This window comes from Chiloscyllium plagiosum, chromosome 10, assembly GCF_004010195.1.
Source record: "Chiloscyllium plagiosum isolate BGI_BamShark_2017 chromosome 10, ASM401019v2, whole genome shotgun sequence".
NCBI lineage: Eukaryota > Metazoa > Chordata > Chondrichthyes > Orectolobiformes > Hemiscylliidae > Chiloscyllium > Chiloscyllium plagiosum.
In genome coordinates this window covers 42,749,917-42,762,702 of record NC_057719.1, presented here as the reverse complement: position 1 = coordinate 42,762,702, position 12,786 = coordinate 42,749,917, and the positions used below count along the sequence as shown (strand labels likewise).

Below are 12,786 nucleotides of genomic sequence, written 5' to 3'. Positions count from 1 at the left end.
AAACTTTGGGATTATTAGTTGTTCTTCAACAATTTGAAGTCAATGTCTGACACAGTAACAGAACATTACATCTGCACTGACCATGATCTGTTGTCATTTGTTGAAAAGTTTAAAGTTCAAAATACAAGACTATTCAAATGGAAAGCCTTGTTTCATCCATTTAATGTTAAGATTATTCACATTGCTGGAAAAGATAATGTAAATCAAATTACAATTGCATTGAGAGTGTAAAATTATGGAATAAGTTAAAGGGTTAGGAAATGCTAAACTTGTATAGAGTTATATGGGAGAGTGGGGTAGACAAAGAATGAATGGCTGCAAGTTGTGGCTTGTTGTTTGTGTATCACGTCTTTTGATCAAATTGTGTTTCTTTCTTTTAGATTTCTGAATTTTTTATTGTAAACTAAAATAGGAGAAAGTACTGTTTCAAAACCAAGGATTGTGGAAAGAATTATGGCATTTTTGAAAAGCATCTTATTGAGTTCTGACTGCTTTGTTTGGAGATGGATCACCACCAGGGTATGAATACCATGAAATTCAGCTGGCATCAGCATCATTTGTGGAATTGAGATTAGTTGCAGATGCCAATGGCCATCAGCCTGACAACTATCTGACTGACTCTTGGGTAAGTGAACAGCTTGTATATGTGAATGATTCCTGCAGAAGCCTTCAGACTGCTGGTGTGTCTCTGTCTCTCCTAAAGCCTTAAGAAAGCCAACTTATTTTCTCCCATCAGGTACTGTCAGAGATCGCTTCTAATCAATAATTAACTTTATAATTCAGGAACCAGTCATTCCATGCCTCCTATGAATAGTTAAGAGAACCAAAAGATCAGAGAACTGAAGGACTTTAGAAACAAAAGAAACATTCCATCAAATCCTGAAAAATGGTGCGCTTGAACTGTTGCCCCATTGTATTTCTCACTCCTCTCAATAACATCAATTTATTTTTATCAGAGTGTGTATGGGTAAGTGGAGTTTTAGAAGGGAGTTCGCCTACTGTACTTTGACATCAACAATTCATAACTGTTTGCCTGTAGTTACAGTTCATTTTATTTGAATAAATAGTAGTTTATAGAGTCATAGAGATATACAGCATGGAAACAGACCCTTCGGTCCAACCCATCTATGCCGACCAGGTATCCCAACCCAATCTAGTCCCACCTGCCAGCACTGGATCCACATCCCTCCAAACCCTTCCTATTCATTTCCCCATCCAATTGCCTCTTAAGTGTTGCAATTGTATCAGCCTCCACCACTTCCTCTGGCAGCTCATTCCATACATGTACCACCCTCTGTGTGAAAACGCTGTCCCATAGGTCTCATATCTTTACCCTCTCACCCAAAACCTATGCCCTCTAGTTCTGTACACCCCGACCCCAGGGAAAAGAGTTTCCCTATTTACCCTATCCATGCCCCTCATAATTTTGTAAACCTCTATAAGGTTACCCCTCAGCCTCCGACTCTCCAGGGAAAACAGCCCCAGCCTGTTCAGCATCTCCCTGTAGTTCCAATCCTTCAACCCTGGCAACATTCTTGTAAATCTTTTCTGAACCCTTTCAATTTTCACAACATCTTTCCAATAGGAAGGAGACCAAAATTGCATGCAATATTCCAACAGTGGCCTAACCAATGTCCTGTACAGCCGCAACATGACCTCCCAACTCCTGTACTCAATACTCTGACCAATAAAGGTGCTTTCCCAAAATGCAGCACCTCGCATTTATCTAAATTAAGCTCCATCTGCCACTTCTCAGCCATTTGGTCCATCTGGTCCAGATCCTGTTGTAATCTGAGGTAACCTTCTTCACTGTCCACTACATCTCCAATTTTGTTATCATCTGCAAACTTACCAACTGTACCTCTTATGCTCGCATCCAAATCATTTATATAAATGACAAAAAGTAGAGGACCCAGAACCCATTCTTGTGGCACTCCACTGGTTGCAGGCCTCCAGTCTGGAAAAACCTTCCACCACCACCCTCTGTTTTCTACCTTTGAGCCAATTCTGTATCCAAATGGCTAGTTCTCCTTGTATTCCGTGAGATCTAACCTTGCTAACCAGTCTCCCATGGGGAACCTTGTCGACCACCTTACTGACATCTATATATCACATCTACCACTTTGCCCTCATCAATCCTCTTTGTTACTTCTTCAAAAAACTCAATCAAATTTGTGAGACATGATTTCCCATGCACAAGGCCATGTTGACTATCCCTAATCAGTCCTTGCCTTTCCAAATACATGTACATCCTGTCTCTCAGGATTCCCTCCAACAACTTGCTTACCACCGACGTCAGGCTCACTGGTCTATAGTTCCATGGCTTGTCCTTACCACCCTTCTTAAACAGTGGTACCACGTTAGTCAACATCCAGTCTTCCGGCACCTCACCTGTGACTATCGATGATACAAATATCTCAGCAAGAGGCCCAGCAATCACTTCTCTAGCTTCCCACAGAGTTCTAGGATACACCTGACCAGGCCCTGTGGATTTATCCACCTTTACCCATTTCAAGACATCCAGCACTTCCTCCTCTGTAATATGAACATTCTGCAAGATGTCACCATCTATTTCCCCACAATCTATATCTTCCATATCATTTTCCACAGTAAATACTAATGCAAAATACTCATTTAGTATCTCCCCCATTTTCTGCGGGTCCACACAAAGGCCACCCTGCTGATCTTTGAGGGGCTGAAAATGTGTTGCTGGAAAAGCGCAGCAGGTCAGGCAGCAGCCAGGGAACAGGAGAATCGACGTTTCGGGCATAAGCCCTTCTTCAGGATTCCTGAAGAAGGGCTTATGCCCGAAACGTCGATTCTCCTGTTCCCTGGATGCTGCCTGACCTGCTGATCTTTGAGGGGCCCTATTCTCTCCCTAGTTACCCTTTTGTCCATAAGGTATTTGTAAAAACTCTTTGGATTCTCCTTAATTCTTCTTGTTAAGTACAGAAATCTAGTTTTTGGTTAACCTGGGCTTATCTAACAACAGGTAAATTGGGTACTTTGTTATCTTTAATTTTTAAAAAAAACTTTTGTGATGACTTCAAGAACCTATATATTCAACAGATATCCAAAATCCTACCCTGAGGTGGGACAATACTTCTATATCATGTACTTTTAACTTGCAATATACTTGAAGAAACTTCCAGCATGCTTTATAGAGAGAAACATCTGTTAAAGAAAAGCTCTTTCAGGTATTCAGCGTTTAGAGTCATAGGATCCCTACAGTGTGGAAAGAGGCTATTCAGTCCATCTAGTCTACAATGACCTTCCAAACAGCATCCCCTCATACCCAGCACCCTATCCCTCTAAAACTGCATTTTGCGTGGCTAATTTCAAAGCTCCTAGGATGCTGCCTGAACTGCTGTGCTCTTCCAGCACCACTAATCCAGAATCTGGTTTCCAGCATCTGCAGTCATTGTTTTAACCCACCTAGCCTGCACATCCCTAGACACTGTGGGCAATTTAGCATAGCCGATCCAGGTAACTTGCACATCTTTGAATTGTGAGAAGAAACCAGAGCAAATCCTCCTAGACACAAGGAGGGAGAATGCACAAACTCCACACAGTCACCCAAGGGTGGAATCGAACCTGGGTACTGGTGCTGTGAGGCAGCAGCACTAACCACTGAGTCACTGTGCTGCCCAGTTGGCATAAAAAGAAACAAACATTGGTTATATGTAGTTGACGATGACAGTCTCTGCTGAACCAGTGTGAATTTTCCACTTCCTTTATTTCAGGAACTCTGTCAGGCTATAGATCAGGTTACAAGAGGTTTCAGTGGTTCACTTTCAAACAAAACTAATTTGGTTTATGTTGCTATATAATTGCATTACAGAGCTTGGAGTTAAGTGAAAACAGACTTGCAATCAATATTGACCCCAATTATAATTTGGATCACAGAGCTGAGGAAACAATGTTCAAACTGATGCAGTATTATTGGTTTTTGACATAAACATACCAATTTTGTGAAGGTGATCGGTAAACTAAAGGGACTATTTCTTATTGAACAACAGTAAGAATACAGGAAAGTTCTTCAATACCTGTTGGGATGACCAGTAAAAGAAAAAGATCATTTCAATACGAGGGAGGTACCGGGGTGTGCCATGGGGATCAGTGTTGAGGTCTCAGCTTTTCTCAATTTATATTAAGGATTGCGATGTTTGTACTGGGAACGCCACAGGACATTGTGGCACTGTCTGTATAGTATTATAGTTAACACTGACACTATGACACAGACATTTCACTGCTATGAAGAATGGTTTATTATAATCAACTTGCACAGAAAATTAAATAGTTATTCAAAATTATACCATGATGTGCAAAACAATTAAGAATCAGAAGTACTTTCATCCTAACAAAATTTACATGTCATTCATTGTAAGGCGATAAAATAAATTACACCTTTGATTCCAGCCAAAAATTAAAGAAAGCTCATTATACTCAGCTATATATAACAGTGCAAAAAAGTGAAATATACACCAAATTGAAAGCTAGACAGCATACAGAAATACAACAGTACAAAAATGGCATGATCCAGCTGGAAATAAAAGCTGTACGTTTTGCATTTCTCATGATAATACACTATTACACACAGAATAATGAATAAATCACTAAAGAAAAGAAACAGCATCAGCAGGCTAACAAGCGCTTTGACAATTTAGCACAGGACATCACATATGAACAGAGTACAGTAATTGTGAAATAATTGCATTCGCCTGCATTATGAAAATCTAGCGTACGCAGACTACAGTCTGACTTTAATATCAACTAATCAATTTCAGATATATTTTTGTCAAGTTCTTCCAGATTGTTTGGCAAAATTATAATGAACAATTAAATAGCAATGTCCTCAAAAATTTAAATTGTGAACATACAAGAGACTTTTTTTTCATTAGCAATATACAATATGTTCCCAAACTGCTGAAATAAGCAATATTAGCCTCTCATTTAAAGCAGCTGACGATCTATTAATAAAGTCACTGTTTCAAACAGTCAGAACAGGTTCAAGCCAAAAAGGCAACAATTCATTTTTGTTAAATCTAACTGGAAAGCATCAAAAATATTTGGTGCACATAAAAATCAAAAATCAACCAAATTTTGAAGAATAAAATTCCACTTAAAACAATATCCTGACTAAAGTAGAATATGGGAATGATTCGAGGCAATATCACCAATAAATTTAATGCAACACCCTTGACATAATGTATTCTTGTATTAGTACACTCATACCTCAGATTCCCACCGTACATAGCAGACAAAAGGTAACACTGGTAAATGCAGAACATGAGCTATACACTGGGAGGGGAAGAATCCATATCATACATATAATTGCTGTACATATAAAATGTTAGACACCTATAATTGCTGTCCTCCATACCACCAAAATAACTTGCAACCACGCTCATGTACCAGCTCCTGTGCTATGATAAGTATACAAAATTGCCTTGACACATCAAGTATGCAGCATAGAAACTGACAGAGATGTGCAATGCGTACAGTATACAGATGCAAAATGTGTCCAAAGGTAATCTCAAGCTATTATTACTCAGTTTCCATATCTAGAAATTAGTGCATAAAGGTGTGTATTAACTGCAGAACTGTTCCATAAATCTTTAGAAGTTCTGATAAATCAACTGATTTTAGAAGCAGACTGATTTAATTAATACAGACGCAATGCTAAGAGCATGTCATTTGATCTTTGGCTCTAGTATTGTCTAAGGTGGACCGTTTCGATCTAATAATAAGGACAAAGCATTTAAAATAATTGTGCCATTGTAAGACGTATCACAATATACACAAATTATCAATCCAACTATACACTTTTTGCTGATGTATTGACCATACTAATCATTAGGACATCGAGAGATATCTGTAACCAATTATGACTATTCATACCATTCTTTTCAAAAAATCACTTTTTTTTCCACTTATTGAGACAATGAACCCAAAAGTTATTTTAACTGCTTTGTACAGTTCAACAACCTTAGAGATAGCAAAGTCTTTTCCAAGTTTGACATCACAAATGTTGAAGCATAAATGTAAACTTGTGCGCTTACACCTTTAGAGGAACTAGTGCCATGGCATGTTTAGAACTTATTTTGTTTTTACAAATCTATACCAATTTCATTATTTTGCAAGCATACAACATTGCAACACTATATTTGCTCTCACATTACAGCACTTTATTTCCATGTGAAGTTATTTTAAACATCAAATGCCTTTGAGACAAACTCTTCCCAATTCCTAAGAATCAGAGAGAATCCTGTGAGCTTATGCTTGATAAATTAGTGGAGAAACCACTTTGTGCAGTACAGCAAATTTCCAGTTAAGTAGAAGATAGTGCTAGTGAACTGAAAATACAGAAGTTCATTAGCCAATGTATAGTGTCTTCCAGCTGGAGGACAGAGATTAGGGGGTCAATCCTAAAGAGATTGGTGGGAGAAATAATTATTTATTTTGATCACACATGAGCTAAAATAATTCCTAAGGCAGTGTTTTGCTAGTTACACCTTGACATTTCAAAATGTGATGTGATATATATTTGTGAATCACCATTTCAGATTGGAATATTTCTAATTTGCTCTCTTTTAGAAATGACTGACCAGAGAAGCCATGTTTGCTTGAAATACTTATCTTACATTAGAAGGTTTAGAATTGTTACGCAAGTGAACGGATGTGGATGGAGTTAATTTCTCAAAATAAAAACCTGTTCACCCTCAAAGGGTGACAAAAACCTTAAGCATGCATAGTACCATGTGACAAAATAATACAACGTACTTGATCTGAATACATCTAATCACCTATTCCATAAATATTTAAGAAACTAGATAAAGTTTTGGTAAGAGGAAAATTTCTCCTTTCCAGAATATTTACTCAATATTTAACCCACGAATGTGAATTAAGTATTAGGCTGTCCCTGTCATAACATTGATATAAAAAAGCAACAACTTACTAAATATGCAGCCATTGTTCAATTGGGTTTGTGCTGAATCCTGGCATGCAACAACTGTACAACCTGTGCAACTAGTATACTCTTCAGTGCATGATAATGTTATATAGTATTCACATGGCACAGTTTGGCCTAAAACTGAAATGTTTTCAGTTTAATCATATTTTACTTTGCTTCTATGCTGAATATATGTTGCCACAGCTTAATTAAAATAAGTTTTTTTGTCAACTTCCATTTTTTCAATAAGCTTTTTTTGTGCAATAGATCAGTCACATTAACAGCAATATTTTATACAGCTTTTACACAATCATACTCTCACATAGCAACAATGACAATGCACATTGGTCAAATAATGGCCCAAAATAAATAGCTCTTTCAAAGCATAGTGACTGTATCTTCCATTTTTGGCTCAATCATGGTATATTGAGTATTACACTCTGAGTCAGAGTCAATGCTGTCAGCATCCGAAGACAATTGGGATGGTTTAGAACCTTGCTGAGCACATTCCTTCAGTATCTGTGCTGTTGATTTTGGCAAATCTTTTGAGTCCACAGTATTAGCAGTCCTTTCTTTCATATTCATTGAAGAAGTGGAAATTGGCGAGATCTGATTACCAGTCAAGGCATCCAGAGATCCATCAGGATCAATGATTGTGTTGATTGCTGTGAGAAAGCAAATACTTTAATTCATCTATACCTCTTACAAGATAGCAAATTTGTCTCTAAAGGAAGTCAACACTACATAGCAAATATTACATAACATTGTGCATCAGATGAAGTACTTTTCAGATAGATTTCCAACAAACGAGTAATTTCTCTCCATACAACTCCTAATGAATGCAGGTTGATGGCAGAAAATTGGTTAATGTAGCAAACCATCAATTACAAAAACAGCTTCAATGAATTTTACTAACCATCTAATTGCTTTTGAACTCTTCTCAAGTCTTTAAAGATTGAGGATATCTCCTGGGACAGAAAGTAAACACAGTCAGAACATTACCAGTTATCAAAACATTTTAACAAATTTGGAACTTGGATCTGGATTTGAGGGGGAACTACTCATTTTAATCTACACATCAATTTCATAGGGTATAAAATGTCAACCTTGTTCCTGACACATGCAAACTCAGAATACAGAGAACATTACAGTGCAGTACAGGCCCTTCAGCCCTCTATATTACACCGACCTGTGAAACCAATCTGAAGCCCATCTAACCTACACTATTCCATTCTCGCCCATATGCTTATCCAATGACCATTTAAATGTCTGTAAAGTTGGTGAGTCAACTATATATTTGGTTCTGTACCGACTATGTAATTTTGATGCATTTAACAACTAAAATAATCCTAACCAAAGTGTGTGCCTGATCTTTTAAAAATAATACCATATAATCCTAATGAAGAAAGGGAAAATTGCAACAACAGAAGTCAAGAGGGAAGTCAGGATAAAAAGATAGAATCACAGAATGGCTCAACCCTATTGGCCACTCAACCCTATTCTTATTGTCAAAGTGAATACGCTCATACAATCTCAAAATATACTCCATCTGCCATCTTGTTACCCACTCCCATCAATAGCTCTCTGTAGTCTCCGTGCCTTCTTGAACATCTATTAATACTTGCCTCATATCCTCTTATACTTTCAAGTTATTGAGCCATCTGTGAATTTTGAAATTATGCCATGCACAGGTAGATGTCCAAACACAAACCATCTTGGGAGCACCAACATAACTTTCGGAAGTCTGAAAAAATGGCTGCTCACCACTCTGCTTCCTGTCATTCAACAACTTCAGCTCCTTGCATCCATTTTCCCTTTTAACATGAGTCAACTCTGCAGATGAGCCAATTGGATATCACTTTATGAATGCACTTTGGAAATCCATGCACCCAAATTAACCCCAGTACCCCTCATCAAAAACTGGACAAACTAGTGAACTGTGAGGACAAAACCACGGGTCCAGATGCCATGTTACAGTTTTCACATTTAACTAGATTGAATGGGACCCATAGATAATCAAAGAAATTGAAGAAGATAAAGCAGAGGGACAAGCATCCCATTTAGAGTAGAAACACTGCATTGACTAATTGGGCTGAATAGATAATTTCTGCATTTAGATTTTACAGAATTCAAAGTACAGCAAACTTCATTTTAACACATTATGAACCTGCACTCTTGATAAGCTGGCAAAAATCATATACCTCAAATACCAGAAGTTCACTGTGTAATCACAATCTCTGCGAAGTTCAAGCAGTTAGTTGAAGGTACAAATGAGAAGGCTCTCTGATAAATTTTATTTAAGGAGAAGATACATTATTATTTAAATGATTTATATTGTAAATAAAGTATTACAGGGATATATACACCTCCCACATTATGTTTTTTATTACTTAATATATGTGTGACATTGATAAAGAGGTCCACAGAATCAATCAGAATATTTGATCAACTGGCATGCTCCTGCTCCCATAGGTGCCAGTTAATAAACAGTTTACTGTGACAGCTTTGTCTGTAATGATGGACCATTCCAATATTTTTATTCACTATTCTATCTTCAATAATAATTAAAATATTTTAATGGAAGTAATACCCTGACCATTATGTCCATTGAGAACTGGATAAATAACAAGACAATATACTAACACAATGTGGAATCTACTCAAATTAATTATTAATAAACATGGCAAACATTTAATCTTAACAAACAAAGGTCATGCCATGTGGTGAAAGGGTTAAAATTGTGTCCCAATACATGTGTGAATCTAACCGAAAATGGAAGGTGTCGCTTAGTCCCGTGTGAATCTTATTATACACCTTCCCGTGTGAATCTTCTTATCTGTATGTAACCAGAATGGAATGTGTTTTTTAGCCTTGCTCTGCTGTTCACATGAATGTTTATATCTGGAAAAGAGTATATCAGCTGGAAAAGTCTCCAGTTCGGTAGAGTCTGCTCCGGGGTTGCGTTTAACCGCCGAGCGTGGGTTGTTGGCAACCGCTCTACGAGAACTGACGGCTCCCAGTTCCGGTAACACGTAGAGTGAGTATAAACCAGACCCGTTGTAAGTACGAGACCTGGTTGTGGCGACGCTGCGGGGAATAAAACACTTATATTCTAGCAGACTTGCCTCTTGGCTGTTTGTTCTGTGTCAGACTACTTTCCTGCGAGCCTGGTCCTTGACCTTGAGAATTTTTTAAAACATGCCACCATAGTCTTAAACAATACGACTGCTCTTCCATTAAATAGAGAAGATTGTGGTGCATTAACCTAAGGGCCACCTTGCCTCAGGCAAGGGGACGGGCTGAGGAGCAGAGTCTGTCATGGTGACCTCTGCCCCTGTGTGGAAACCGAACTCATGCTTTTGGCAACACTCTGCATTACAAACCAGCTGTCCAGCCAACTGAGCTAACTTACTGTTAGGAGATCCTTAACAGTTTTTTGAACAAAAACAGTAAGCAACTTAATCCTACAAAATAGAGAGGGCACAGTTTTGAATATCTTTCAGTGCTTAGTTAGCTAATCACAAACACAGAGATTGTAGGGGTGTTAGTTAAGTGAATGGAACACAAAGTGTAGATGCCAACTGGGGAGAGAATTTTCAGCTATTGCAGCAGTTACACTGGTTATCTAAACAGACAGATCAATTAACAATTGGGTGGTGCGTCAGGGATGGCCAGTGGAAGTCAACACTTTCACGAGAGCAAGAATGTCCAGGCATGAACAAACAGTGATCAATTCCAGTATTAAGAAATGAATTTGGAATCCAGATTATGAGTACAGGCTTGCAACACTGACCTAGACCAATACCTTGCTTCAACTATTCCTCTGACCAGTGTAAAAGCATAAAATAGATACAATCCAAGGTAAAAGCAGAAAGCTACATTTGAGTAAGAATACCTTATTTGATGTTTTGAGAATTGGCACTTCATTTTCAGAATTTATTTTGGCCTCAATGTCATCCCAATTTCTATCCTTGTTTTGGAACAGAATTCTAAGCAAATAACAAAAGTAAATTTTACATGAGATAATAATGTAAAAAGTGTTACATATAAACATTTGCACTACATATTACTATTACTACACCTTAGTACTAAACTTATCTTACTGTAAAAGGTAGTTTAATATCACATCAAAAAAATGTAACAAATTGGTCAAGGAGTGGGTAGGAAACTGCTGTTTTAGACTAGGGTTGTTTCCATTAATTAGAATGGAAAGGAAAACTGAGCAGCGCTACAAATGAAGTCAAATTTCACCCTTCAAACCCTGTCCTTTTTGGAACCAACAGCCCTGATAGGGAAGGAGAACAGGAGAAAATTTGATTAGATTATCTACAGTGTGGAAACAGACCATTTGGCCCAATATGTCCACCCTGACCTTCCTATGAGTAACCCACCCAGAACCATTCCCCTGCCCTATTTTTACCCCTGACTAATGCAGCTAACACTGGGTAATTTAGCATGACCAATTTACCTAATCTGCACATCTTGGATTGTGGGAGGAAACCCACACTGACACGGGGAGAATGTGCAAATTCCACACAGACAGGCCCCCGAGGCAGGAATCGAACCCGGGTCCTTGGTGCTGTGAGGCAGCAGTGCTAACCACTTAGCCACCTTGTAAGCTTCAATCTGGTCTAAGAAAAGCAAAAACTGGGAGAGAGAAGGACAATTTCCTTGAAATCAAGTGTCTGTCCTAGATCATGGAAATGACTGAAGTTTGGAAAATAGTAAAGTTAGCACATATAAGTATTTAAAGAGACTGCAATAACCCTGATTGGAAATGCCATGTGTAAACACATGACAGTGAGGATTTGTTGGAAGTCTTAGAAAACATAAAGGTGGATATATCAACAAGATCTGATCTTGTGTATCTCAGGACGTTATGGGAAGTTAGCGAGGAAATTGTGAGGCCCTTTCAATATTGGTATTGTCTCTAACTACAGACAAGATGCCAGATAACTGGAGAGTTGCTGATGTGCCTTTGTTTGAAAAGAGATGTAAAGAGAATCCTGGGAACTATATATCTGAGAGTCTGACATCGCACTGGATGTGATTCTGAAAGATATGATTTACATGCATTTGGACAGACAAGATATAATTCGGGATAATCAGCATGGCTTTGTGTGAGAGAAATCATATCTCGCCATCATGATTGAGTTTTTGAGGAAGTAACCAAAAGATTGATGAAGGCAGAGCTGTGGATGTGGTTTTATTAGACTTCAGTAAAGTCTTTGAAATGTTCTGCATGGTAGACTAATTAGAAAAATTAGATCACATGGGATTCAGGATGAGCTTGGTGGTGGACGTTTGTTGCCTTGGACTGCATGCCTGATACCGGTGATGTTCCCTTGTGATCAGTTCCAAAATGTTAACTCTGATCTCTCTTCACAGATACTGCCAGGCCTATTGAGCTTTTCCAGCAATTTTGATTTTTGTTGGCATCGGTGCTGGGTCTGCTTTTGTTTGTCATTTATATAAATGAATTAGATGAACAAGCATGGATAGTAAATTTGTAGATGTCATAAAGATTGGTGATGTATTGGACAGTAAAGAAGGTTATCTGAGATTATAACGAGATCTTGATCAGTTGGGCCAATAGGCCAAAGAGTGGAAAATGGAGTTTAATTTGGATAAATGCAAGGTCTTGCATTTTGGTAAAACAAATAAGGATTACACTTATATAATTAAAAGTAGGGCTTTGGATGGTGTTGTAGAACAGAGAGGCCTTGGGTTCAGGTACATAATTCTTTGGAGTTTGCATCATATGTAGATTGGGTGGTTAAGGAGGTGTTCAGCATGTTCATGACTCAGACATCGGAGTACAGGGGTTGGGAAGT

General features: G+C 38.1%; 1 protein-coding gene across 7 annotated transcripts in view; it reads right to left on the bottom strand.

The window, feature by feature from the left end:
• Positions 1 to 4,244: 4,244 nt before the first annotated feature.
• LOC122553571 (centrosomal protein of 170 kDa protein B-like) overlaps positions 4,245 to 12,786 on the bottom strand; it is a 97,754-nt gene continuing 89,212 nt past the window's right edge. For all 7 annotated transcript variants that reach the window (XM_043697582.1, XM_043697580.1, XM_043697585.1 and 4 more), the window contains 3 exons: positions 10,848 to 10,941; positions 7,869 to 7,920; positions 4,245 to 7,617 (listed from right to left, as the gene is read on the bottom strand). In XM_043697582.1, the coding sequence (XP_043553517.1) occupies positions 7,331 to 7,617; positions 7,869 to 7,920; positions 10,848 to 10,941 (433 nt within the window). In that variant the 3' untranslated portion in view covers positions 4,245 to 7,330. The remainder of the gene's footprint in view (positions 7,618 to 7,868; positions 7,921 to 10,847; positions 10,942 to 12,786) is intronic.